This window comes from Coregonus lavaretus (assembly GCF_964263955.1).
Source record: "Coregonus lavaretus genome assembly, contig: HAP1_SCAFFOLD_2200, whole genome shotgun sequence".
NCBI classification, from domain to species: Eukaryota; Metazoa; Chordata; class Actinopteri; order Salmoniformes; family Salmonidae; genus Coregonus; species Coregonus lavaretus.
Genome location: NW_028166549.1, coordinates 1 through 25,447, shown reverse-complemented (window position 1 = coordinate 25,447; position 25,447 = coordinate 1). Strand labels below are relative to the sequence as shown.

The 25,447-nt window shown below is 41.0% G+C and overlaps 1 protein-coding gene across 1 annotated transcript; it reads right to left on the bottom strand.

Moving 5' to 3' along the window:
* Positions 1-1,333: 1,333 nt before the first annotated feature.
* Positions 1,334-24,159, bottom strand: LOC311114562 (sodium- and chloride-dependent taurine transporter-like; the record flags this gene model as incomplete). Its single annotated transcript, XM_084189802.1, has 11 exons — positions 1,334-4,602; positions 5,340-5,510; positions 6,870-6,970; positions 7,425-7,527; positions 10,298-10,435; positions 13,516-13,628; positions 17,181-17,305; positions 17,472-17,575; positions 18,021-18,155; positions 19,149-19,281; positions 23,925-24,159. Coding segments are annotated over 11 exons (1,517 nt in total), but the record flags the coding sequence as incomplete, so codon positions are not given.
* Positions 24,160-25,447: the final 1,288 nt, after the last annotated feature.

Genomic DNA, 25,447 nt, shown 5'->3' with positions numbered 1-25,447 from the left:
CTTTATAAGGTGATTGGGAGAGAGAAATAGGAGAGAGGCTGTTAGAAGCTATAGCCAACCCACCAAGTCCATTGGATGTTCACTACCAAGTCCATTGGATGTTCACCACGCCATAGCCGGATCAAAAGGCAGCAGATGTGGTGCTGCATTGGTAATCTGATTGTTGAGGCATGGATTCTCTAGCATGGTCCCCGATCTGTTTGTGCTTTTTTGTTAATGCCTATGGTGAGTCGGGACCATAGCGGTTGACAAGACAGCACAAACATGATCTGGGACCAGGCTATGGATTTTCTCCAAGGCCTCCATGGGTAATTCTTATTCCAAGACAGATACAAAGCATTAGGTTTAACTTGATTTTCTAAGTGTTCAATTTCAAAAGTAATGTGTGGCTTGCATACCTGATGTGTTTATGATTTATAATAATGGACTATCGTGGCATTAAAGTAATGGGAAGATGCATTTTTCTTGATTTCATCTTCGCAGTCATTCTGAAATGCCATTTAGTATTTCAGCAGATACATATTTGTTATACGATAGTGTAACATTCATCCAAATGAAAGATTTAGTTTGTAACCATGATTTTGTTTCATGGTTGGCAAATAACCAGCTAATCACTTCTGTCGGCCCTATTCTGGCCTACGAAGTGGTATGTATCTTTATATAAAATGTGGGAGAGGTCCATTTTCAATTTCAAGCTAACACATCTATAGGCACCTTTCATTTTAATTGCTACAGTCAATTTGATGATAAGAGGGACAGGACAATGGGATTTACCTGGATTCAAAAGTATTCTTAATGCCCTTTTTAAGTATGCATCAACACTCTTATGACACTAAATCACAATGTTTAATGTGTACTACTAACTATACATCTTAAGTCGTACAGTAGCCAGTGTGCAGAACTGAAAAAGTCTGCCTTGGAACCAACATTGTTGTGGGGTCATAGTGAACAAGAGGCTAAACTGTCCTGGATAAGCCTGTGGGTGTGGAGGCTTTCGCCCCCTAGTGTTGGGGAGGGAGAACTGGGTCCATACTCCCCAGCAATAGGTCCTCACCTCTCCACCATGAGAGCTGTTGTGTGGTGAGATTTATTTTTCAAAATGGCTGCCATGGCTTCACCCAAGTAGGTGCTGCACATTGGTGGTGGATGAGGTTAGGTGAGTTTCGCCCCTTACTATGTAAAGCGCTTTGAAAAGTGCTCTATAAATCCAATTAAATTATAATTTTTTTATTATAGGGGTCATGATGATGTTGAGTGACTAAAGTGCAAATTCCCTGCTTTATTCTGGGGTCTATAGACTCACTAAAGGACACTACACATGAGAAAAGCAAAATATTTTTTCAACAGATTTTATTTATTTATTAAGAAATAAAAAGGTTTAACGTTTTTCTCAGTAAAACCCTGTTTTAAATACACATTTTTGCTTTACAGGTAATTTAGCGCCATAGAAATAAAAAATAAAATCTTTCAAATTGTATTTGAAAAATGTTTCTTCTTCATGGATTAAAAACATTTCCCCTTGTACATTCTTAAAAAGGAAGGGCTGGTATGTAATGACATGTAATGTATGAGGCAGGAGAGTTAAATAAGTTTAACATTATGTTTTCTATCTGTAGGGATCTGATTATAGACAGCTAATTTCAATGGAAATGGAAGATGTAATCCAAATGGCACCCTATTCCCTATTTAGTGCACTACTTTTGACCAGAGACCTATGCCATTTAGGACACATCCGGAGACTTCTCCAATCTCCAGCGATGGACTGGGTGGCAATATCTTCACTGTAATAATGTCTTCTCATTTGGTTTTTCAGTAAGCTTCTTTGATACAACACCTGTAAGGTACCTAGCTAGCTAACTACTAGCGGTTCGTTACAGGTACCTAGCTAGATAACTACTAGCGGTTCGTTACAGGTACCTAGCTAGATAACTACTAGCGGTTCGTTACAGGTACCTAGCTAGATAACTACTAGCGGTTCGTTACAGGTACCTAGCTAGATAACTACTAGCGGTTCGTTACAGGTACCTAGCTAGATAACTACTAGCGGTTCGTTACAGGTACACTACACATGAGAAACTACTAGTGGTTTGTTACAGGTACCTAGCTAGATAACTACTAGCGGTTCGTTACAGGTACCTAGCTAGATAACTACTAGCGGTTCGTTACAGGTACCTAGCTAGATAACTACTAGCGGTTCGTTACAGGTACCTAGCTAGCTAACTACTAGCGGTTCGTTTCTGCGCGACATAATACATCTTCTGTACAAACAAACAGCACTATGGTAGATAGAAAGGCCTATGTTTGGTGGCAGCATCATTTCAGAATGTCACCTATACCTCACAGGCCAATTCAGACTACCAAATAATCATTGAGTCAGTAATTATAAAATGGCAGGATTACTTTTCATTTCAACTTCAGATATTCTTTCATTTTAATATTTTTTGATAAAGATTAATCAAATTCTGTGTGTGTTATAACAGAAAGCGATACTACTGCATTGAACGTTGTTTGTTTGTTGATATTATGGCATAAGAGTTTGTGGTTTTCATTGAAATTGTAGTAATTTTGCCTCTCGCATTGTTTTAGCAAGTGTTTTTGTATTTTCTCACTACAGAGTTAAAAGTACCACCTATTTGAAAAACAGAGTGAAAAAATATCTTTCTACGAAGTATTGCACATTACAAATTGAAGTTTTTGTTGATTAACAGTAAGTTGTTAAATGACTATTCATCCTCAGGAAGTATTAGTAACTGGAGACGGGGTGGTCATTTTACATTTTGAATACAAAAAGGGAAAAACGTGATTGAAAAACAATCAAAGTAAAATAAACCAAAAGTTTTAATTTTATACAACAAAATAAAAAAAGAGAACAATTTTTTCTACGTAATAGAATTAACCGAAGCATCAGTTCACTACATGGGGTTTCACATTTCAACATTCCATTCAAAGAAGAATATCTTCGCATTGTGAATCATAATGCTTCAAATCCCAACAGGCTTTGTTTGAATTGTTTCTGCCTCTTTGAAAAGCTGTAATAATATAATATTTAAAACTAAGCTTAGATATGACGACCGATATATAGGGAGTGTGAAAAGGCTGGATGAAGTGGATAGCACAAGTTAGTATATTAATTAATTACCATATTTATTATCATTACATCAGAATGTACATTGACCTAGCCTGCAGAAATTCAATAGAAAGATCTGATTAATGTGATTGAGAAGCGGTCTGCTTGCATTTTGAATGGTTCCTTAAATGATCAATATTTACTGTATGGGGGAGTTTACATTAATGCATAAAGTCATTATGGCAGGTTCTTTAGATATTTATACATTGTGATGTTTTGTGATTATTATTTACTTGCCACTATGTCATGTCCTCTAAGAATAAAGGAAAACTCACTTCATTATTAAGTGCAAAGAATAAATCACGGACTTTAAACACGTATGATGTAGCTACTCTATGCACTGGGATGGATGGTATGTAGCAATAGTGTCCTTCACCAGCATAGTATAGTCTAGTTTAAAATTGAGTTGGACTGACTGTATGTATGTATACTTAACACTGTACAGGGAAGGCAGGTCTGTACCTCCACAGTCAGAACAAGTTACAGTTGCCGGCACTAAAAAGGTTAGGTAGCGCTGCAGTGTTATATATACACCGACAGAACAATTGCTGCAAGGCGCTCAAGTACCTTCTAGCAAATAGTTTGTGTCAAAAAAACAGAACTGCAGACCGGTACAGGATTTTAAAACCCTAACTTTTTAGTGGCCCGCAACTGTAGATGAGATGCTCTGGACCCTGAACGCAGCTTAGTGGAGGTACGTTCAGGTTCAGCTGTAATTTTACAACAAACATCGACGACAAAACACACTCGACTAATCTCACTGTATACAAGGGGCACCACCTCCACGATATTATCATACTATAGACATTAGTTAAGCTGAGAAGAGAGGGGCTAGGTTGATCTAGATACAAACATAACATAGTCAAATGTTACTGCTCAAAACATGACACACGTTTAGTTCTTACGGTTTTATACGGACCTTTCTTTGTTTTATGGATTTTCTTCTCTTTTGTTTGTTTGTTTTACGATTCCTAAAATAGAGACGGACACTTACAGTTCTACAGGAAAGAAGAAGTACAAATGGAACATGTACCGATTCTGCTGCTCCAAGTGGCTTGGAAATCTAATATTTCCTTCTAGCTACATCAAATGTAATAACAGTAATATTAATAACAATAGTTTAATAAAAAAATATTAAAAACAGAAACAGAAAACCAATAACGTAACTTCCTCTGTAGAAAACAAAACAAAAAGAAGACTCCTAGTGCAGATACATAGCAATGTAAACCTGGTCCTACAACTAGTTTAGTGATAATATAGTATAATAACATAGAAAGCGGGTAATTTTTTGAATTCGTTCCTCTCACAGAGAGCGCTCACATCATAGTTTCTACAATAGTGTGGGTGGGCTTGATCAGGCCGTTGTTCCCGTTGGGGTCCAGGGGGTAGGCCAGCTCGGCAGACATGCCCTTGGGACGGTGGTCGACTGGACGGGAGCTAGCACCTCCCAGCGGAGCCGCCACGGCCTTGATCCTCTGGACGAGGACAAAAAGAAGAGCTCTGTTTAATACGAATATACTGTCCAAGTATGATTATAGGATGGCAAGTGTACCCGTTACAGATGGAGCAACATGAGAAATGACCACTAGACTCACCGACTTCTACTGGCTTGAACACAACTTTGGTACAGTATATTAGTCAGAGGTCAGAGGTCAAGATTAAGCTACTACCATATTACTTATACCTGCTATATAAAAAAAATCTGATCTACATGAAGTACCTAGGGGTAGGGGCTAGGGTTTAGGGTGTACAGTCTAGAACCTAGGGGTAGGGGCTAGGGCTTAGGGTGTACAGTCTAGAACCTAGGGGTAGGGGCTAGGGCTTAGGGTGTAGTGTCTAGAACCTAGGGGTAGGGGCTAAGGCTTAGGGTGTACAGTCTAGAACCTAGGGGTAGGGGCTAGGGCTTAGGGTGTACAGTCTAGAACCTAGGGGTAGGAGCTAGGCCGTAGTGTCTAGAACCTAGGGGTAGGGGCTAGGGCTTAGGGTGTAGTGTCTAGAACCTAGGGGTAGGAGCTAGGGCTTAGGGAGTACAGTCTAGAACCTAGGGGTAGGGGCTAGGGCTTAGGGTGTACAGTCTAGAACCTAGGGGTAGGGGCTAGGGCTTAGGGTGTACAGTCTAGAACCTAGGGGTAGGGGCTAGGGCTTAGGGTGTACAGTCTAGAACCTAGGAGTAGGGTTTAGGGGTCTGGGGTTATAGGAGTTGTGTACTAACCTCTATGAGTGGTCCATCGGACTGAATGATCTTGATGACCACCACCATAGGAATACAGATCATAGAAGCCAGGGCCAGAGTCCAGCCCACACCGATGGACCAGTCGGGGTACTCGTAAACCTTGTTGTACGTCAAAGGTTTGTATTTGACCAAGGAGAAGACGAAGCAACCCTGGAGGCAGAGAGAAAACACCAATGGAGGGTAAATGTATTAATGGTAACTCACATTCTCCAATGTCTGACAATGAGGGAACGGTTTGGCGTTCTTGTACATTTGCAGTGCCAACTTGCACTAGCTAACTATCCGTTTCAAAACAAGGGATCTACCTGAAAACCTCCTTGTTCTCAGTAATACGATACTTGATGGCCCCTTTATGTTTTGTAAAAAAAAAAAAAAAAAAAAAAAAATTTTTTAAATGATGCAAACAGAGTCTCTCATTTCCTTCAAACAAACACCTATTGTTTCATGAACATTTTGGAAAACAAATGAAAATGAAAATAATTATTGACGTAATTGATAGTAATGCTATAGCAATATCCGATTATGATTAACGTTATAATAATATCAGAGCTGGTAGTAATTGACATCCACTAACACACAGTCTCCTCAAATTCTCCTTAGTCCCTTTCATTCTCTTTGAGTTCTCCTTAGTCCGTCTCAAGAGAACAAATAGCACTATGTTTCCTGGTCGTTAAGACACATGAGATTCAACGGGATTAAACAGGATTAGCCTCCGGACGGAGCCAAGCACCACATTTCCCAAATGCCTCAACAGTTTTAATCCAGAAGGCACACACAGCATGGGACGCCGGGCCGCAGGTTACCCTTCAATCTTTAACTTACAGGGACGCAGGTTACCCTTTAACCTTTAGCCACCAGGGCCGCAGGTTACCCTTTAACCTTTAGCCACCAAGGCCGCAGGTTACCCTTTAACCTTTAGCCACCAGGGCCGCAGGTTACCCTTTAACCTCCAGGGACACAGGGCAACAGGTTACCCTTTAACCTCCAGGGACACAGGGCAACAGGTTACCCTTTAACCTCCAGGGACACAGGGCAACAGGTTACCCTTTAACCACCAGGGACGCAGGGCCAATGGTTACCCTTTAACCACCAGGGACGCAGGGCCAATGGTTACCCTTTAACCACCAGGGACGCAGGTCCACAGGTTACCCTTTAACCACCAGGGATGCAGGGTCACCAGTTACCCTTTAACCACACAGGAGGGGATGTGATGTTACAGAGCCTGGCCACTTCTGTTAAGCAAATGATCGTAGGACGGACGGACGGACGGACAGATGGACACACACTGCTGTTATAGTAGTATAACGTTTTGAGTGGGGGAGGAAGGGATGACAGACATTTGCAGATATATCATTCTCTATCCTTTCAGTATGGGAGGTTAGTAGGGTTACGTCCCAAATGGCACCCTATTCCATATGTAGTGCACTTCTTTTGACTAGGGCCCATAGGGTAGAAAATACAGAAGGGTACCATTTGGGACGAAGTCAGTATTAATGAACATAGACTCACCACACAAAGAAGAGGTGTGATAAAAGACCAGCTCCATTTCATCCAGGGGTTTGGTCTGTAGCCAATCATGTCTTCAATCGCATCATAGAAATTATCAACGCCTGATGGGAAGAGAAAAAATAAATAGAGAATTTGGTCAGATTTACGTAAAGTGTGCCTCCCAAATGGTACCCCATATTCCCTTTATAGTGCACTACTTTTGACCTGGGCCCATAGGGCTGTGGTCAAAAGACGCCCACTATATAGGAAATAGGGTGCCATTTGTGATGCACACAGTATTCCAGCTCATGTTTCTCTTTATGCTGTGACACTGCCACATATTCTGTGTCTAGGTCTAAATGTATTTTATGGTGGGTGTCAGTTGATATAATGCAACAGTAAATTGATACAGAGATAAAAAATGTATTTGTTGCATTTGAGACAGAACTGTAACATCTCTATATAGTCGGGAGTAGTTGTGATTGTATTTCACTGACAGAGCCCGAGGACATTTAAGGACCACAGCTCCTATACAGACATACGTAGACAGGGCATTATATTCCAGAGGACACGTACCATAAACCCAGGCTACAGCAATACATTCAAAGAATGCAACCCACAAAAGGCACACACCGCTGGCTGCATAGTAGTCAAAGAGTTGAAACACATACATGCCACCCTGTGGGAGAGAGAAATTAGCATGATTTAGTGCTTGGGCATGTGTGAATGTAGGATTCCATGCATAGATTTACAGCTTTACAGATAGTAGATCTCAGGCTAGTGACTGAGTAGGCCCCTAGGTTACACTCTTAGAAAAAAGGGTTCCAAAGGGGTTCTTCAGCTGTCCCCATAGGAGAACCCGTCTGTTCTACATGGAACACAAAAGGGTTCTCCCTGGAACCAAAATGGGTTCTTCAAAAAGGTTATCCTATGGGGACAGCTGAAGAACCATTTTAGATTCTACATAGCACCTTTTTTTTTTTTTTAAGAGTGTAGTGGCGGGAGAATAAATGTCTACGTCACAAATGGCACCCTACTCCCTACATAGCGCAGTTTGAGCCTACATAGTACACTTTATCTAAATTAGGAATAGGGTGCTATTTGGGACGCAGCCATGTTCCAACGCCCAATGGAACCGAGCCGTCCCTAGTTCCAACCCTCAACAGAGCACTCAGTGAGAGGCAACATGAGATTGTGATGTCATGGAAAAAAAACAGGCTACTGTGGTCTGAAATCGCATAAAGCAGCAAGTCCCTGACTCCCTCGCTGTCTAGGAGGCTTTAGTGGGGTAGGATTAGGGAGTCAGGGACTGTGGTGGGTTTGATCTTTCTGAGGGTCATCACATGCTTGTTTCCACATTGTAAGTCTGAGAGGCAGGGACACAGCACAGTATCTCCAAGTATAGCTAGATAGCTATTACTTTTTACAGCTCTGATGCCCTGGTTTGAGATGAGCTTCCCAGAAAGTGACTGACAGTTTCAGTTTCTCAGAGTGGAGATAAAAGAGAGTGAGTTATATGTGTGAGCCAAATATTTCTCTAAATAGACCGAAATACAGTAGGCTACTGGGAAGCTCAGGCCACAGCAGCATATTTGGAGTGGTGCTATTGTGAGGGACTGGCATGAGAAGACAGGAAAGGGGAAAGTGGAACTGTATGTATGGGACTCTTGTTGCTGGGGGAATTTGAGGTTTAAAAGCTCCACAAGACCATTTTCTATTCACATTAAAGGTGTAGCTACATTGCCTTCAGAATGTATTCACACCCCTCAACTATCTCCACATTTTGTTATGTTACAGCCTGAATTTAAAATGGATTAAATAGAGATTTATTTGTTACTGGCCTACACACAATATACCCCATAATATGGAATCATGTTTTTCGAAATATGTACTAATGAATTAAAAATGAACAGCTGAAATGTCTTGAGTCAATAAGTATTCAACCCCTTTCTTATGGCAAGCCTAAATAAGTTCAGGAGTAAAAAATGTGCTTAACAAGTCACATAAGTTGCATGAGCTCACTTTGTGTGCAATAATAGTGTTTAACATGATTTTTTAATGGCTACCTCATCTCTGTACCCCACACATACAATTATCTGTAAGGTCCCTCAGTCGAGCAGTGAATTTCAAACACAGATTCAACCACAAAGACCAGGGAGGTTTTCCAATGCCTCGCAAAGAAGGACACCTGTTGGTAGATGGGTAAAAAAAAAAAGATGACTTATATCCCTATATTTCACCATGAGGCCAATGGTGACTTTAAAACAGTTATAGAGTTTAATGGTTGTAAAAGGAGAAAACTTAGGATGGATCAACAACATTGTAGTTACTCCACAATACTAACCTAAATTGACAGAGAAAAAAGAGGGAAGCCTGTACAGAATACAAGTATTCCAAAACATGCATCTTGTTTGCAATAAGGCACTAAAGTAATACTACAAAATATGTGGCAAAGAAATTAACTATATGTTTGGGGCAAATCCAACACAACCCATCACTGAGTACCACTCTTCATATTTTCAAGCATGGGGTGGCTGCATCATGTTATGGGTATGATTGTAATCATTAAGGACTGGGGAGTTTTTCAGGATAAAAAAAAAAATGGAATGTTGCTAAGCACAGGCAAAATCCTAGAGGAAAACCTGGTTCAGTCTGCTTTCCACCAGACACTGGGAGATGAATTCACCTTTCAGCAGGACAATATCCTAAAACACAAGGCCAAATCTACACTGGAGTTGCTTACCAAGAAGAAAGTGAATGTTCCTGAGTTTTGACTTAAATCTACTTGAAAAACTATGGCAAGACCTGAAAATGGCAACAATCAACAACCAATTGACAGAGCTTGAAGAACTTTGAAAACAAGAATGGGCAAATGTTGCACAATCCAGGTGTGGAAAGCTCTTAAAAGACTCAGAAAGACTCACAGCTGTAATCGCTGCCAAAGGTGCTTCTACAAAGTATTGACTCAGGGGTGTGAATACTTATGTAAAAGAGCTAATTCTGTATATCATTTTCAATAAATTTGCCAACATTTCTAAAAAATATTTTTTTCACTTTGTCATAATGGGGTATTGCGTGTACATGGGTAAAACATGTTTTATTCAATTTTGAATTCAGGCTGTAACACAACAACATGTGGAATAAGTCAAGGGGTATGAATACTTTCTGAAGGCGCTGTATTTACTGTATTGAACATGTGGTGATGTTACTGTGATGCCCTAATATGGCTATAGCCTGCATTGTTATGGAATAATAAAGAGACTGGTAATAGCAGAGGCTATTCTACAGCCATATTTCATATTCATTAGGGTGTAGCTTAATTTTAGTAAGATTATTTTATATTCGTTAGGGTGTAGCTAAGGTTCTGGACTGGGCTGGACACTTGTGATACTGTATATTATGATATCAGTGTAAAAAGTTGAAGTATACTACTAGAAGATAGTACTTACCCTAGTAACCATGGTAAGTCCCAGAAGATAGCTTATGGAGCACACTATAGCTATAAAAATTTCCCGCCGGTAACCCTTCCTTAGGAAGGAGGGATACAGATCCACCAAGGAAGTGATCTGTCCTTCCACTTCCACAAACTGGGGACAGAAAGACGACACAGAGACAAGAGATGGGAGTAGTGCAGCATACAGTAGGCCTGATAGGTTAACGTTGTTGTACGGACGTAGTCCTGTGTGGCTCAGTCCGTAAAACATGTCTCCTGCAACGACAAGGGTCGTGGTGTTCGATTCCCGCTGGGGCACCGCATATGTAAAATGTATGCACACATGACTACGTCACTTTGGATAAAAGCGTCTGCTAAATGGCATATATAAAGACTTTTATCCAATCAGCCAGCCAGTCTGTCAGCCAGTCAACCAATCAGCCAGCCAGTCTGTCAGCCAGTCAACCAATCAGCCAGCCAGTCTGTCAGCCAGTCAACCAATCAGCCAGCCAGCCAGTCTGTCAGCCAGTAAACCAATCAGCCAGCCAGTCAACCAATCAGCCAGCCAGTCTGTCAGCCAGTCAACCAATCAGCCAGCCAGTCAACCAATCAGCCAGCCAGTCAACCAATCAGCCAGCCAGCCAGTCTGTCAGCCAGTCAACCAATCAGCCAGCCAGTCTGTCAGCCAGTCAACCAATCAGCCAGCCAGCCAGTCTGTCAGCCAGTCAACCAATCAGCCAGCCAGCCAGTCTGTCAGCCAGTCAACCAATCAGACAGCCAGCCAGTCTGTCAGCCAGTCAACCAATCAGCCAGTAGTCTGGAAATGGAGGATCTGTATCTAGCTAGGTAGTCTAGAAATGGAGGATCTGTATCTAGCTAGGTAGTCTAGAAATGGAGGATCTGTATCTAGCTAGGTAGTCTAGAAATGGAGGATCTGTATCTAGCTAGGTAGTCTAGAAATGGAGGATCTGTATCTATCTAGGTAGTCTAGAAATGGAGGATCTGTATCTAGCTAGGTAGTCTAGAAATGGAGGATCTGTATCTATCTAGGTAGTCTAGAAATGGAGGATCTGTATCTAGCTAGGTAGTCTAGAAATGGAGGATCTGTATCTATCTAGGTAGTCTAGAAATGGAGGATCTGTATCTAGCTAGGTAGTCTAGAAATGGAGGATCTGTATCTATCTAGGTAGTCTAGAAATGGAGGATCTGTATCTAGCTAGGTAGTCTAGAAATGGAGGATCTGTATCTATCTAGGTAGTCTAGAAATGGAGGATCTGTATCTATCTAGGTAGTCTAGAAATGGAGGATCTGTATCTATCTAGGTAGTCTAGAAATGGAGGATCTGTATCTATCTAGGTAGTCTAGAAATGGAGGATCTGTATCTATCTAGGTAGTCTAGAAATGGAGGATCTGTATCTATCTAGGTAGTCTAGAAATGGAGGATCTGTATCTATCTAGGTAGTCTAGAAATGGAGGATCTGTATCTATCTAGGTAGTCTAGAAATGGAGGATCTGTATCTAGCTAGGTAGTCTAGAAATGGAAGCTGCAATCACTAAACACACCTATTTATAGGACCTGAGTGATCAAATCTAGCTAACGTACAGTATTAGCAGCTGGGAGATGATGCGTAATGGTGGTATATTTGTGGAGGCTAGCATTGAGCAATATGTATTGACTGACCGACAGACAAAATGACTGTATGTTAACATGTAGTTACTAACACTAAACACATCTATTTACATTTCATGTAGTTAACATACAGCATCAGAGGAGGAGCTGTAGTAATGGTACGACTGTCTATGGATGCTAGCATTGAGCTGTAGTAATGGTACGACTGTCTATGGATGCTAGCATTGAGCTGTAGTAATGGTACGACTGTCTATGGATGCTAGCATTGAGCTGTAGTAATGGTACGACTGTCTATGGATGCTAGCATTGAGCTGTAGTAATGGTACGACTGTCTATGGATGCTAGCATTGAGCTGTAGTAATGGTACGACTGTCTATGGATGCTAGCATTGAGCTGTAGTAATGGTACGACTGTCTATGGATGCTAGCATTGAGCTGTAGTAATGGTACAACTGTCTATGGATGCTAGCATTGAGCTGTAGTAATGGTACGACTGTCTATGGATGCTAGCATTGAGCTGTAGTAATGGTACGACTGTCTATGGACGCTAGCATTGAGCTGAATTGACTAACTGACTGACTATGTTAACATGTGGTTGTTTGTTCATAAGTAGTGTGTCGTGGTTTGCCTCTGTGGATTGACCATTTTTATTGACTGACTGTTTAGTCCTGTTTAGGCCTGTATTGATAACATGTGTATGGGGCCAGGAGTTTTTCCTCCTGATCACGTGTATGGGGTCAGGAGTTTTTCCTCCTGATCACATGTGCATGGGGCCAGGAGTTTTTCCTCCTGATCACATGTGTATGGGCCACAAGTTTTTCCTGGCCATGTGACCATGAATTTGCCCATGCAGGTTAATAAAGCTGACTATGTGACATACAGGAACTTGCTTAGTTACAACTTCCCTATATCAATATACTGACTGTGGCCACGTACTAATAGCCGTTGGACATTGAAAATTGGAACAGAACCACATCTGTCTCATAACTTGCTTACAACTTCCCTGTACAATTCCCCTACAAAGTGTATATTTTTCACCATCTCAGCAATCGTATCACTCATATTAATAAACTGACTTACTGTCTCATAATAAAACATACAACTTCCCTTTACAACTCCATAACATTTTTTATAATTTCATAATCTCAGTGCTCATATCTGATATCAATAAACTTCCTTACTACTGTGTCATAACAACATTACCTACCTGACTGTCTCAGACTCAGATTATTGATTCATAATGAGCATACTACTGACCTAACTGTCTCAGATTCAGACTCAGATCCTTGACTCATAATGAGCATACTACTGACCTGACTGTCTCAGATTCAGACTCAGATGCAGATCCTTGACTCATAATGAGCATACTACTGACCTGACTGTCTCAGATTCAGACTCAGATCCTTGACTCATAATGAGCATAATACTGACCTAACTGTCTCAGATTCAGACTCAGATTCAGATCCTTGACTCATAATGAGCATACTACTGACCTGACTGTCTCAGATTCAGATCCTTGACTCATAATGAGCAGACTACTGACCTGACTGTCTCAGATTCAGACTCAGATGCAGATCCTTGACTCATAATGAGCATACTACTGACCTGACTGTCGAGACCCAGTAGCAGAAGCATGATGAAGAAGAGGATAGCCCAGAAGGTGGGCAGCGGCATCATAGACACAGCTTTAGGATAGGCAATGAAGGCCAAGCCAGGACCTAGAGAGGAACAAGAAGAGAGAGGGGGATGGGGAAGTGGAGAAAACACAATTAGAAACCAGGGTTCTATCGTTTGATCTGGTCTGATGCCACCATGGTGCGTCCAAGTATAGCACAGACCAAACTAATGTTAATAAGAAATAGAAAATCCTAAAAAGTATAGATCTATCTCGTCTTATCCTTACGATCATATACTGTAGGCAATGTAAGTGGAATGTATTGTCAATGCCCTTTTAACTTATGGCTCGTGGCAAGACTAGGGATTCATGTTATGACAAGAACTATCAAAGTAGCCTTACAATAGCAGTACGAAGCACAACAGCTCAAAATGTTCATCCCCTATCACTATGTGTATATAATAACCACACTAAACTAGTAGAATATATAGGCTAGTATATAACATAACTAGTATATAGTAGAATATATAGGCTAGTATATAACATAACTAGTATAGTATATAGTAGAATATATAGGCTAGTATATAACATAACTAGTATAGTATATAGTAGAATATATATAGGCTAGTATATAACATAACTAGTATAGTATATAGTAGAATATATAGGCTAGTATATAACATGACTAGTATAGTATATAGTAGAATATATAGGCTAGTATATAACATAACTAGTATATAGTAGAATATATAGGCTAGTATATAACATAACTTGTATAGTATATAGTAGAATATATAGGCTAGTATATAACATAACTAGTATAGTATATAGTAGAATATATAGGCTAGTATATAACATAACTAGTATAGTATATAGTAGAATATATAGGCTAGTATATAACATAACTAGTATAGTATATAGTAGAATATATAGGCTAGTATATAACATAACTAGTATATAGTAGAATATATAGGCTAGTATATAACATAACTTGTATAGTATATAGTAGAATATATAGGCTAGTATATAACATAACTAGTATAGTATATAGTAGAATATATAGGCTAGTATATAACATAACTAGTATAGTATATAGTAGAATATATAGGCTAGTATATAACATAACTAGTATAGTATATAGTAGAATATATAGGCTAGTATATAACATAACTAGTATAGTATATAGTAGAATATATAGGCTAGTATATAACATAACTAGTATATAGTAGAATATATAGGCTAGTATATAACATAACTAGTATAGTATATAGTAGAATATATAGGCTAGTATATAACATAACTAGTATATAGTAGAATATATAGGCTAGTATATAACATAACTAGTATAGTATATAGTAGAATATATATAGGCTAGTATATAACATAACTAGTATATAGTAGAATATATAGGCTAGTATATAACATAACTTGTATAGTATATAGTAGAATATATAGGCTAGTATATAACATAACTAGTATAGTATATAGTAGAATATATAGGCTAGTATATAACATAACTTGTATAGTATATAGTAGAATATATAGGCTAGTATATAACATAACTAGTATAGTATATAGTAGAATATATAGTATATAATAACAATGACTGGATCAGAGGCAACATACGTCGCCTCTTCTCGATTGTAACTATAGCAACGTCTCGAAAACGTGGTGTTATAATGTTGGGATAACCTGTTACAACAGAAGTTAAAAAACAAAACAGGAAAAACAGCAAACACATAGAATAAAGTTGGTTTAGCTGTGAAATATGACAAGGCATCCAACCAAACACGACATGACTAGCTAGCAGACTGACTAGTGAGCTGGCTTTGATACTTCAATAATAATAATTCAATAAAAGCCTCTCGTGCTTGAGGCTGGTCTAGCAGGTAATGTCGTCGCCTTCGGCACATATGTACCATCCTCAGCGTGGGTACAAATCTGAATCTACTCTGCATCTCTCCCCAAAATAAAACCTCTCTCCTCAGGATCAAGTTGCTGCAGTTTAAGGCAAAACCAAGTTGTCTCTTTCTCAGTGCACTATGCACCTTATTTCACTGCTTACAGCACAAGGCGTAAGTTAGAACATGGTATCACAAACCATCTACAGTACTGTGTACCAAAACTCTCCCGTTGAAACTCATTGAATTACTTATTCTATTAAACTGCTTACAGTAAATTGCGTTAATCTAGATCAGTAAACGAATCAACTAAATGAGTTTCATCATATGATGTTATATATACAGTGGGGTCTGAAATGATTGACACCCCTTGATAAAGATGAGTAATAATGACTGTATAAAATAAATAATTCAAATACTGAGCTATATTTTAAATACAAAAATATGGGGAAATTATATTACTTTATACTAATACAATTTCTAAGAGAAAGAGATTGCTCAGATATCTATCTCAGTATCTTAGCTATCTGAGCAATCTCTTTCTGTATTAGTATAAAATAAATAATTCAAATACTGAGCTATAATTTATATACAAAAATATGGGGAATACAATTTCTCAGAGAAAGAGATTGCTCAGATAGCTGAGATAGTGCGGTATTTGAATTATTTATTTTATACAGTCATTATTTCTCATGCATTCACTGCATCTCTGTACTCCGGCAGGAACACCCTGTACAGTCTCCTCAGAAGGATAGGGCTAGAGATATCGTTAATGGCTGGAGCAGACTGACTACATACGCACTGCAAGAGGGTGCCAGTGATACAGGATCAGTTAATACCATCAAAAGACCCATCTTTCATATCAGAATGTACAGTAATAGTATGTCTGCTATAATAAAAAGGTAGAAATGAAGGGTGTTTTTTTTCTAAATTACAGAAAAATCACCTAAAAACATCACCACATTGATGCCTCCTTGTAGTATCCACACAGCAGTAGAAGGATAATGACATTACAAGTACAATAGTTAGAAACATGCTTATAATTAGAAACGCACAGAACAAATAGAATCCGCCATGGGCATAAACCATTGAACTGATCACATTGTAAAATATGGATAAATATGCTAGACCCATCTAAAACAGCCCAGAGGTAAGTACCATAAGTGAGACTTAAGTCATACTTGTTTATTTTTAACGTGGCACAAGATGTCCTGGATTACTGACATTTTGCTTCACTCTCATACAATAGATACAGTATCTGTTGGAACAGGCTGGAGCAGGACTCTTAAATCTATGGTGATCGTGAGAAGAAAAGGTCATGATGGATCTCTCATGCATGGCTTGACTCTTCGCCCCCTAGCGTTCTGGATAAGATCCAATTTAACAGTAAAACTTTTTTTTTTCCACCAGCATTTTCCTTGATACTCGATTGCTTGAAGAATCCAACCAGATCCAAATATGTGACATCCATGTCATAGAGATGCACTGAAAGGTTTTACCACAGTAAACTGTTTTTATACTGTAACTTTGTATTTTTATTTCTGTCAAGCAGTGTTTGATTGCCGAAACTTCCATATTTCGATGCCGTCTTTCAAGAAAATAAATCCATTTCATTCTTTACATTTAACTTTATCTAGTGTCTTTCGGATTTTGTCTTTTTTTCTGTTGGATAGAACCAGCAACTCTGTTGTTTTTGTTGTTGTTTATTTTAAGTAGCAGTGCCCACCATCACTGCCACTTTGACCACCTCGTACCTGACTCTGCCACATCGGCAATGTCCACCCCTTGCTCTTGTGCCATGAAGCCCAGGACGGAAAATATTGCGAAGCCAGACACAAAACTGGTACCGCTGTTGAGGCCTCCCAGCAGCAAACAGTCCCTATATCACACATGTCACGGAAGTTGTTAATGAACACAAAAGGAACCTAGGTTCCCCACTTTTCTTGTCTTTTTTTTTCTACCCATTTTTCTTTAACCACTGGATTAGGCCCCACCACCACCATCACCTCCCAACCCCCTCCCACCCCCCCGGCGTGGACACTCACCTATAGCAGTTGTATTTGTATTTGTTGTAGCTCCCCAGTGACGTCATAGCTCCCAGACAGATGGCATAGGAGAAGAAGATCTGAGTGCCTGCATCGATCCAGACCTGAAGGTAAAAAGGGGAGAAGATATGAAGGCTGAGACGCAAGCTTTGGGAAAACGTTGGGTAGTATTTTGACAATTTGGGGTATTATTACATTGGGCAGTATTTTGACTGACTTTGTCTACACATTTTTCCTTTTCCCAGGAGAATCACGTTTACCCAAGGACTACTAATGAAAATTAGCTTTACAGCCAACTACGCCACATTAACATTCTCTTGAGGTGTAAGACAAGGATGTCCTTTATTCCCCTTTCTATTCATTATGGCGATTGAAATATATTTTTTCAAAAGATAAGATCAAATATTAAACTCAAAGTATTCGAAATTCAAAGATTTAGGCCAGGATTCTGTGTGGTTTGTTTGTTTGAATCCCAGCCACAGTTGCTGAATGACTAGATTAATAAAGTCCCAAGACAGGACAGGAAGGGGCGGGGCAGGGTGGTTCTACCTCAGGGTCTTTGAGACGTTGCAGGTCTGGGTACAGGTAGAACTTGATTCCTTCAGATGCTCCTGGCAGAGTGACGCCGCGGATCAACAGAATGATCAGCATGACGAAGGGGAAGGTAGCGGTGACGTACACAACCTGTTGGGAAACAGAGGAAACCGACGATGTATCAGCAGATTTACAAATCAATAGTGTCGATCTCACCCACATACATTTCTTTGTCTAAAGAGACAGATTTGACTTCAAATCTTCTGTGTAATGAGAATGATACATTCTCAGGTAGGCTGTCAGAATCATAACCCCATCTTTTAGCAGAATCCAATCCTCTCGGTTATACTCTTTCCTCTTGTTTTGTGAAGGCTGACTCCAAGCTTCCCTTTCCAGGAAGCAAAGACTGCAGATACCGGATGATTTACAGCTTAGAGGGTCAAAAGGAAAAATCAGGCTAAACTAATCAATTGGCGCAATAAGACAAGGTTTCTGGGATCGATCCAGCTCCCTGACTGGTCCCGGGGGTGTTGCTGTGACTGGTCTGGCTATTGTTTACACTCTTTACACAGAGATTGAATTGCACTCTGGAACTTGATTTATGGTGACAGTCTGTGGTATAGTAGTAGCCTGTTCAACTTGGCATCGTTGCACTTTGAGGTGTGTCTCATTAAGCTTGTGGTCCTCTGTAGCTCAGCTGGTAGAGCACGGCGCTTGTAACGCCAAGGTAGTGGGTTCGATCCCCGGGACCACCCATACACAAAAAAAAATAATTATGCACGCATGACTGTAAGTCGCTTTGGATAAAAGCGTCTGCTAAATGGCATATTATTATTATTATTATTATGTATGAATCCATGCAGGCAGTGGCAGAGGGGAATCCATAGAATTAGAATATCTAGAACGGACATTCCCACCCCATTCAATTATCGTAAATACAATGTTGGCCTTTTGGTGTACAAATGAAAATGAAAGTTGCACCCTCATTTCTCCTTGCTGTGGATATATTTGACCAACAATTTGGCTAAAGTGCCTTCTTCATGGTGTGTTTGAGTAACAGCCAAATGTATGTGGTCTGACGGAAAATGTCCATTCCATTCATTCTATTTATATATGGGAAATATAAAGTACATCCCAGCTCACCTTCCCAGTGGATTTGACTCCCTTCCAGATGCAGAAGAAGCAGATGACCCAAACCCCCAGCAGACACAGAGCCAGGTCCCACTTGACCTCCCCGATTTCATCGATGCCACTGGATATGCTAAGGACGTTACGTCTGTTGGAGAGAAGACAAAGAGTCGGACATGTTTGGCATTGGGGAAAGAGAGGGTCCGTTTTTCAGACATGTTTGGCATTGGGGAAAGAGAGGGTCCGTTTTTTCAGACCTGTTTGGCATTGGGGAAAGAGAGGGTCAGTTTTTCCAGGGCAGCTATAACTGGGGCCCAGAGTTTTACCAGGTCAGTTCAAGTAGTCATGAAAGTCTGCTTTTTATCAAGACAACCTTACTATACAGTAGTGGATGAAGGTTAATCCACCAGAATCCGTCACAAAAGGTACAACATGTTTCAGAGGAACAACACAGAATCATAGAGTAGCCAGCCGGCCGGCATCTAGCTACGTTTACAGCCAGTCCTTCAGCTCCAGCTAGCCAGTTTCTGCTCTGCTCAGCTAAGAGTGGTTTCCCTGTTCCTGGTCCTGTGTTTGCGCATGAGCCTTCATTCACGGACCACGCTGCCAGTGCTACCAGGTAAACATGACCGTTGGGAGAGCAGGGAGAAGCAGGGGTGGGGAAAGAGGAAGCAGGGGAGAGGTGAGAAAGGAGGAAGCAGAGGAGAGGTGGGGAAGGGGGAAGCAGGGGAAAGAAAAGCAGGAGGATGTGATGAAAACAAGAATGGAGGGAGAGCAGGAACTAGAATGATTAAAGCTTGATAATGTTACAGTGAGACCCTTTGCTTTATTTGACCAGGTAGTGCCATTGAGGTCACAAGGGAGACTTGTGAAAGGAGCTAAAAGGAATAAATCAGGTAGATAGGTCAAGGTAGGATATTATATTATTAAAAACTGTTTTAAGTGAGAAGTAGGCATTGGTCTGAAGCCAAAAAAGAAAGGAAATTCACAAGCCCACAATGCCTACTCCACCCATGCTCTACCAAGGTTTTCCAGCACACAGCTTTGACCTACTACAGTAGTTGTGTTGGTCTATTGTACTTCAAACAATGTGTATGCAGGTTGCTTAAAATTCTAACGTTCTCAAGATTTTCTGTTAGAAGGTGCATTATATAACATTTCCCCTTACAAAGACAGATTTTTTTTGTGCAACCAAAAGTCTGTCATTGACAGTGCTATTGTTACCTTTGATTCGGCCTCTGACAAAAGGACTGGGCCTTAATGGCACAGCTGGTGCGCTTGCATACCAAGGGTAGATGGTTTAAAACCTGGTCTACTGGCTGTTGCCCTCTAATAACTCAAATCAGTTTTGAACTAACTATTAAAGTATGTGTAGAATTGACCATGGGTAGTCTCAAGTAATTGTCTGCGCAAGGGATGTAGCTCAGTTGGTAGAGCAAGGCGTTTGCAACGCCAGGGTTGTGGGTTCAATTCCCACGGGGGGCCAGTATAAAAATTAAAAAAATTATGTATGTGCTCACTAACTGTAAGTCGCTCTGGATAAGAGCGTCTGCTACATGACTAAAATGAAAAATGTAATTGTGACAGTCTTACATTGTAAAATAGGACTCAATTCCCATTGAAAGCAAAGCAAAAGAAAACGGTTTTAAGTCATTGACTTTTGAAGGTTGTATATGTCAGCCACAGAGACTAAACAAAGATATCCCCATGTACCCTAGCGCCACATCTTTCTTGTACATTTTACAGCTTGTTTCTAGCCTAAAGCGTTGCAGAGTTATGCATCCTATACATTTATATAATATAGCGCAAGTGAACAGCAAACCTGTTTTTAAAAAAATCGAATAAAGCAACACCTCACGGCACAGTGCCTCTCCCCCATGTGACCTACTTGTTGTGTGTATGTACTGACATGTGGAACTAATAGATGCACACACAAGCACACTACATGTTAATGTTTTTAAATGTATGTCAATTGTAAAAGTATTTTGTCTGGAATGTATTTTTCGTTATGTGTCGGACCCCAGTAAGACTAGCTGTCACTACTGGCGTCAGCTAATGGGGATCCTAATAAATTAAAAATATAATCTAGGTTTGGGGGGGGCAGTTTCCAACATCCAGATCTGAGCTGTAAATACAATAAAGACGGTCAAATGGCAGAGTTGTTAGTTTGGCATTTTTGATCAACACATATTTGGATTAAAATGTCAAGACAGGAGAAGGAGCATACTGGAATTTATTATGGATGTTAGAAACTGGTGAGTTTTACTGATGTTAGCAAGCATGCATTTGTACACTGCAGTCAGTGCACAACCGAGGCACTGTTTACATGTAACAAGCTATTTGTTTTCTCAGCTACAGTTTGAGTTGTGTCGTGTCTGACAGTGAAATGTGGCTAGCTCTGACCATAGCTTAGACTATGGAGTAGCGAGCAAGCTAGTGTTGCAAAATCCCACTGCATGCATTGTAAGGTAGCAGCGTGACAATTTGCCCAAAGTTTGGTGTTGGTATTGAACTGATGTAGCTAGCTAGGTATGTTTTGTGGGGAAATGTTGGACTGGCATAGCTAGCTTCTGTGTCAAGGTCAGCTGTTGTTGTCTGGCTCTAGCTAGCTAATGGCTGAATTAATTTGTGTAAAAATCTTCCATCACCAAATATAGCTAGCTACCTTTCTTTGCCTGTTCACTAGCTTTCAGCTGACTGGTGTTAGCTTGCTACAGAGGCTAGCTGCTGGACTTTGGATAAGCAAGCTAACGTTAGCTATCTAACATTAGCTAACTTTACAGCCTTACGTTGGCTAACGTTACCTAGCTAGCTAACTGGCTATCATAGCAGCCAAGGACATTCGCTAGCTTATCTCTACATATTTGTTAGTGCTCTGATTACACGCAAGAGTCTAGGTCGGCAGTTTACACAGATGACTTCAGCATTATATGAAAAACCATCCTTGGCAAAATATAGCTAGCTTTCCTCGCTTATTGGTTAGCTACCTAGCCATCTTTAGCTCTCATCTGACTGGTATAACATTACGTTAGTTAGCTATACAGTAGCTAGCTACAGCTACTGGCTAGCTAGATAATGACAACAAAACCAAATTCATTGGCTTATCAAATCGGAAACAGCTCACTAATATCAACCGACCCATTTCTTCATGTCGGACAATTATCTGTATGCATTTATTGATTAACCTCAGCTTGAAAACCAACATACATCTACAGTAGCCTAGGTTGGTTTTCAACCACTTCTTATGCTTGGTGCAGGCAACCAGCTGTGTTATTGAGTTGCTGAGCAACCGAGTTGCTATGCCCAGTTTTAGACAGAATAGAACTTAGAGATTCGGCTGAAAAATATGTTAGCATTGCCAGAAATGCTACAAAAAGGTAGCACCTCTTAGGTGCTCTACTGGCACGTGAGAGCAATAAATTATACATTTAATCAAAACTGTTGCACCTACAAACTTATTCAGTACAAAACCTGGCAAGTCTAATGTTCACTTTATGGATGCTGTAGTCTCGTTCTTATCTGACGCCTAGGTCTTGAACTAGGTCGGGGCAAGAAATTGTATTTTTTCTTAATGCTAACAACCCAGTTAAAAATCTGGTATAGTGGCTCTCAGTAACGGCAACGGACGAGAGGCACATCCAATCAAGTTGATTTGCGAAGTTTCATCGACATTGGTGTCATATTGGCTTAGATATTTCTTTACAGTCTAAGACATTGGGGGGTGGGGGGGCGGTACTAAGCTGACATATGTCATTGTTTTAAGATGGTCATACTATGGATCATTTAGCTATTTGATTTTGAATTTTAGGACCCCTTAGGAATATATATATTTTTTTAATTAATTTATAAAATATTGATTTTGGCCTTTACTACTGAAGCCCATAGAAATGAATAACACATTCATAAATGGCAAAAAGGACAGTAAAAAAAAAAAAATCACAAGAAACAAGGTTGAGTGTCTTTCCTAAATCTAGGAGATATAAAAACACTCAGGAAATATTCAAAACCGGTACCGTTTACCTTCAGACGAGTCCCGCGACACTTGTGGGGGGTCATAGAGCATAATAGTTTGCAGGTCAAACCGTTCAGATGTTTACGTGAGAAGACCGATTTTTGGGATGTCTCATGGTCTGACCAACACCGCTCTAGCTCTGCCACCTTTCACCACAGATGAGGAAGTGCGACATTGGTGGATGCGGTAGATTGAGATGCCTCTAGCTTAAACTGACGAATGTTGATGGGAATTGTTTTGTTATGTAAGTTAGATTGACGCACTGGTGCGTCAATCATCTCTAGGGGGATATGATTGTTGGGAGATTTGAATTTAACATTGAGCTTCAACCAATCCCATACTATAGTCGTGCCGAACTATAGTATGGGATTGGTTGATAAATTGGTTGATATAATCATAATAAATTATTATATAGTATTATACTATATTCCAGTACTGTACTAATTCCCAGAACTCAGTGAGACTATCCTGTCCAGATGCCGTATCTTAATTGGGCAATCCTTTTGTTTCAGGAATCGTCCTGCACAGCAGGAAATGCAAACTTGTAGTGTATTCAAGGTTTAAAAAAGGCTTCTAAAGTATGTAATTTCTACTTTAAAATGTAAGACTTGATTTGCCCTAACAAAAAATGTATATTAATTATAACCCACATAATAATTCACATTTCTTGTTGCTGCAGGATTATGTTCCTGCTATGGTAAACTGGGTCAAATTAAGATATGTCACCTGTATACAGTAGATAAAGGTTAAATACATTTTTTTTAAGTTACTGTACTCACTCCCAGAACTCGGTGACGGGCGAGGTGAAGTTGGTGATGTTAGCGGCCAGCATCAGGGTCTTGTTCTTGCGGATGGTGTCCTCCACACAGCGGTCTGTGTTCCAGGAGTTTTTACACTTGGCCCAGGGCAGCTCCGGCTGGAAGCACTGGAACAGGTAATACAAACCCCAGGCCAGGATCACTATGTAGTAGATGTTCAGGAGGGACACGATCACAATCGAAGCATAGCCAATACCTGGGGGGAAAGGGAAAGGTCACATAAATGTTCATCTTGCATGCCAGACATCAGAGTACATGCAAATATTCAGAGACAAATGTATACTGTACAAAAACACTTACAAAGGGAGGTTTGACATAAAGGAATCCGATGTAGCTATATTTTGCAATGAACCCATGTGTATGTTTTGAATGTTGTTGTAATCGTTTGGCTATAGGACATGAAAATCTCCTCCTCCTCTCCTCTACCTCACCCTTCCCTCATTCCTCCTTTCCCCTCATCGCCTCCACCTCCCCCTTCCCTCCACACTCCTCCTCTCCTCTACCTCCCCCTTCCCTTCCCTCACTTCTCTTCTCCCCTCCTCCACCTCCCGCTTCCCTCCACTCCTCACTCCTCTCCTCTTCTCTCCTCCACCTCCCGCTTCCCTCCACTCCTCACTCCTCTCCTCTTCTCTTCTCTCCTCTACCTCCCCCTTCCCTCCACTTCTCACTCCTCTCCTCTCCCCTCCTCTACCTCCCCCTTCCCTCCACTCCTCACTCCTCTCCTCTCCCCTCCTCTACCTCCCCCTTCCCTCCACTTCTCACTCCTCTCCTCTCCCCTCCTCTACCTCCCCCTTCCATCCACTCCTCACTCCTCACCTATGGGTTTATCTCCATTCTCTCCCCTCCTCTCATAGATCACATGTTAACATCTCTGTTCAAACAGACAGCAGTGTTGACGTCCTCCCACATCACTTCCCTGAATGAAAATCAGCCTCCATCCCTCCTCTCCTTTCCTCCATCAGTCTCTCCCTCCTTTCTCCCTCCCTCCCTCCTCCCACTGTCACCCTCTGTTACTTCCCCCCCCTCCTCTCACTGTCTCTCCCTGCCTCCCTCCCTCCCCTCCTCCCACTGTCACCCTCTGTTACTTCCCCCCCCCCTCCTCTCACTGTCCTCTCCCTGCCTCCCTCCCTCCCCTCCTCCCACTGTCACCCTCTGTTACTTCCCCCCCCTCCTCTCACTGTCTCTCCCTGCCTCCCTCCCTCCCCTCCTCCCACTGTCACCCTCTGTTACTTCCCCCCCCCCTCCTCTCACTGTCTCTCCCTGCCTCCCTCCCCCCCTCCTCCCACTGTCACCCCTCTGTTACTCCCCCCCCCCTCCTCCCACTGTCTCTCCCTGCCTCCCTCCCCTCCCCTCCTCCCACTGTCACCCTCTGTTACTCCCCCCCCTCCTCCCAATGTCTCTCCCTGCCTCCCTCCCTCCCCTCCCTCCTCCCTCCTCCCACTGTCACCCTCTGTTACTTCCCCCCCCCCCTCCTCTCACTGTCT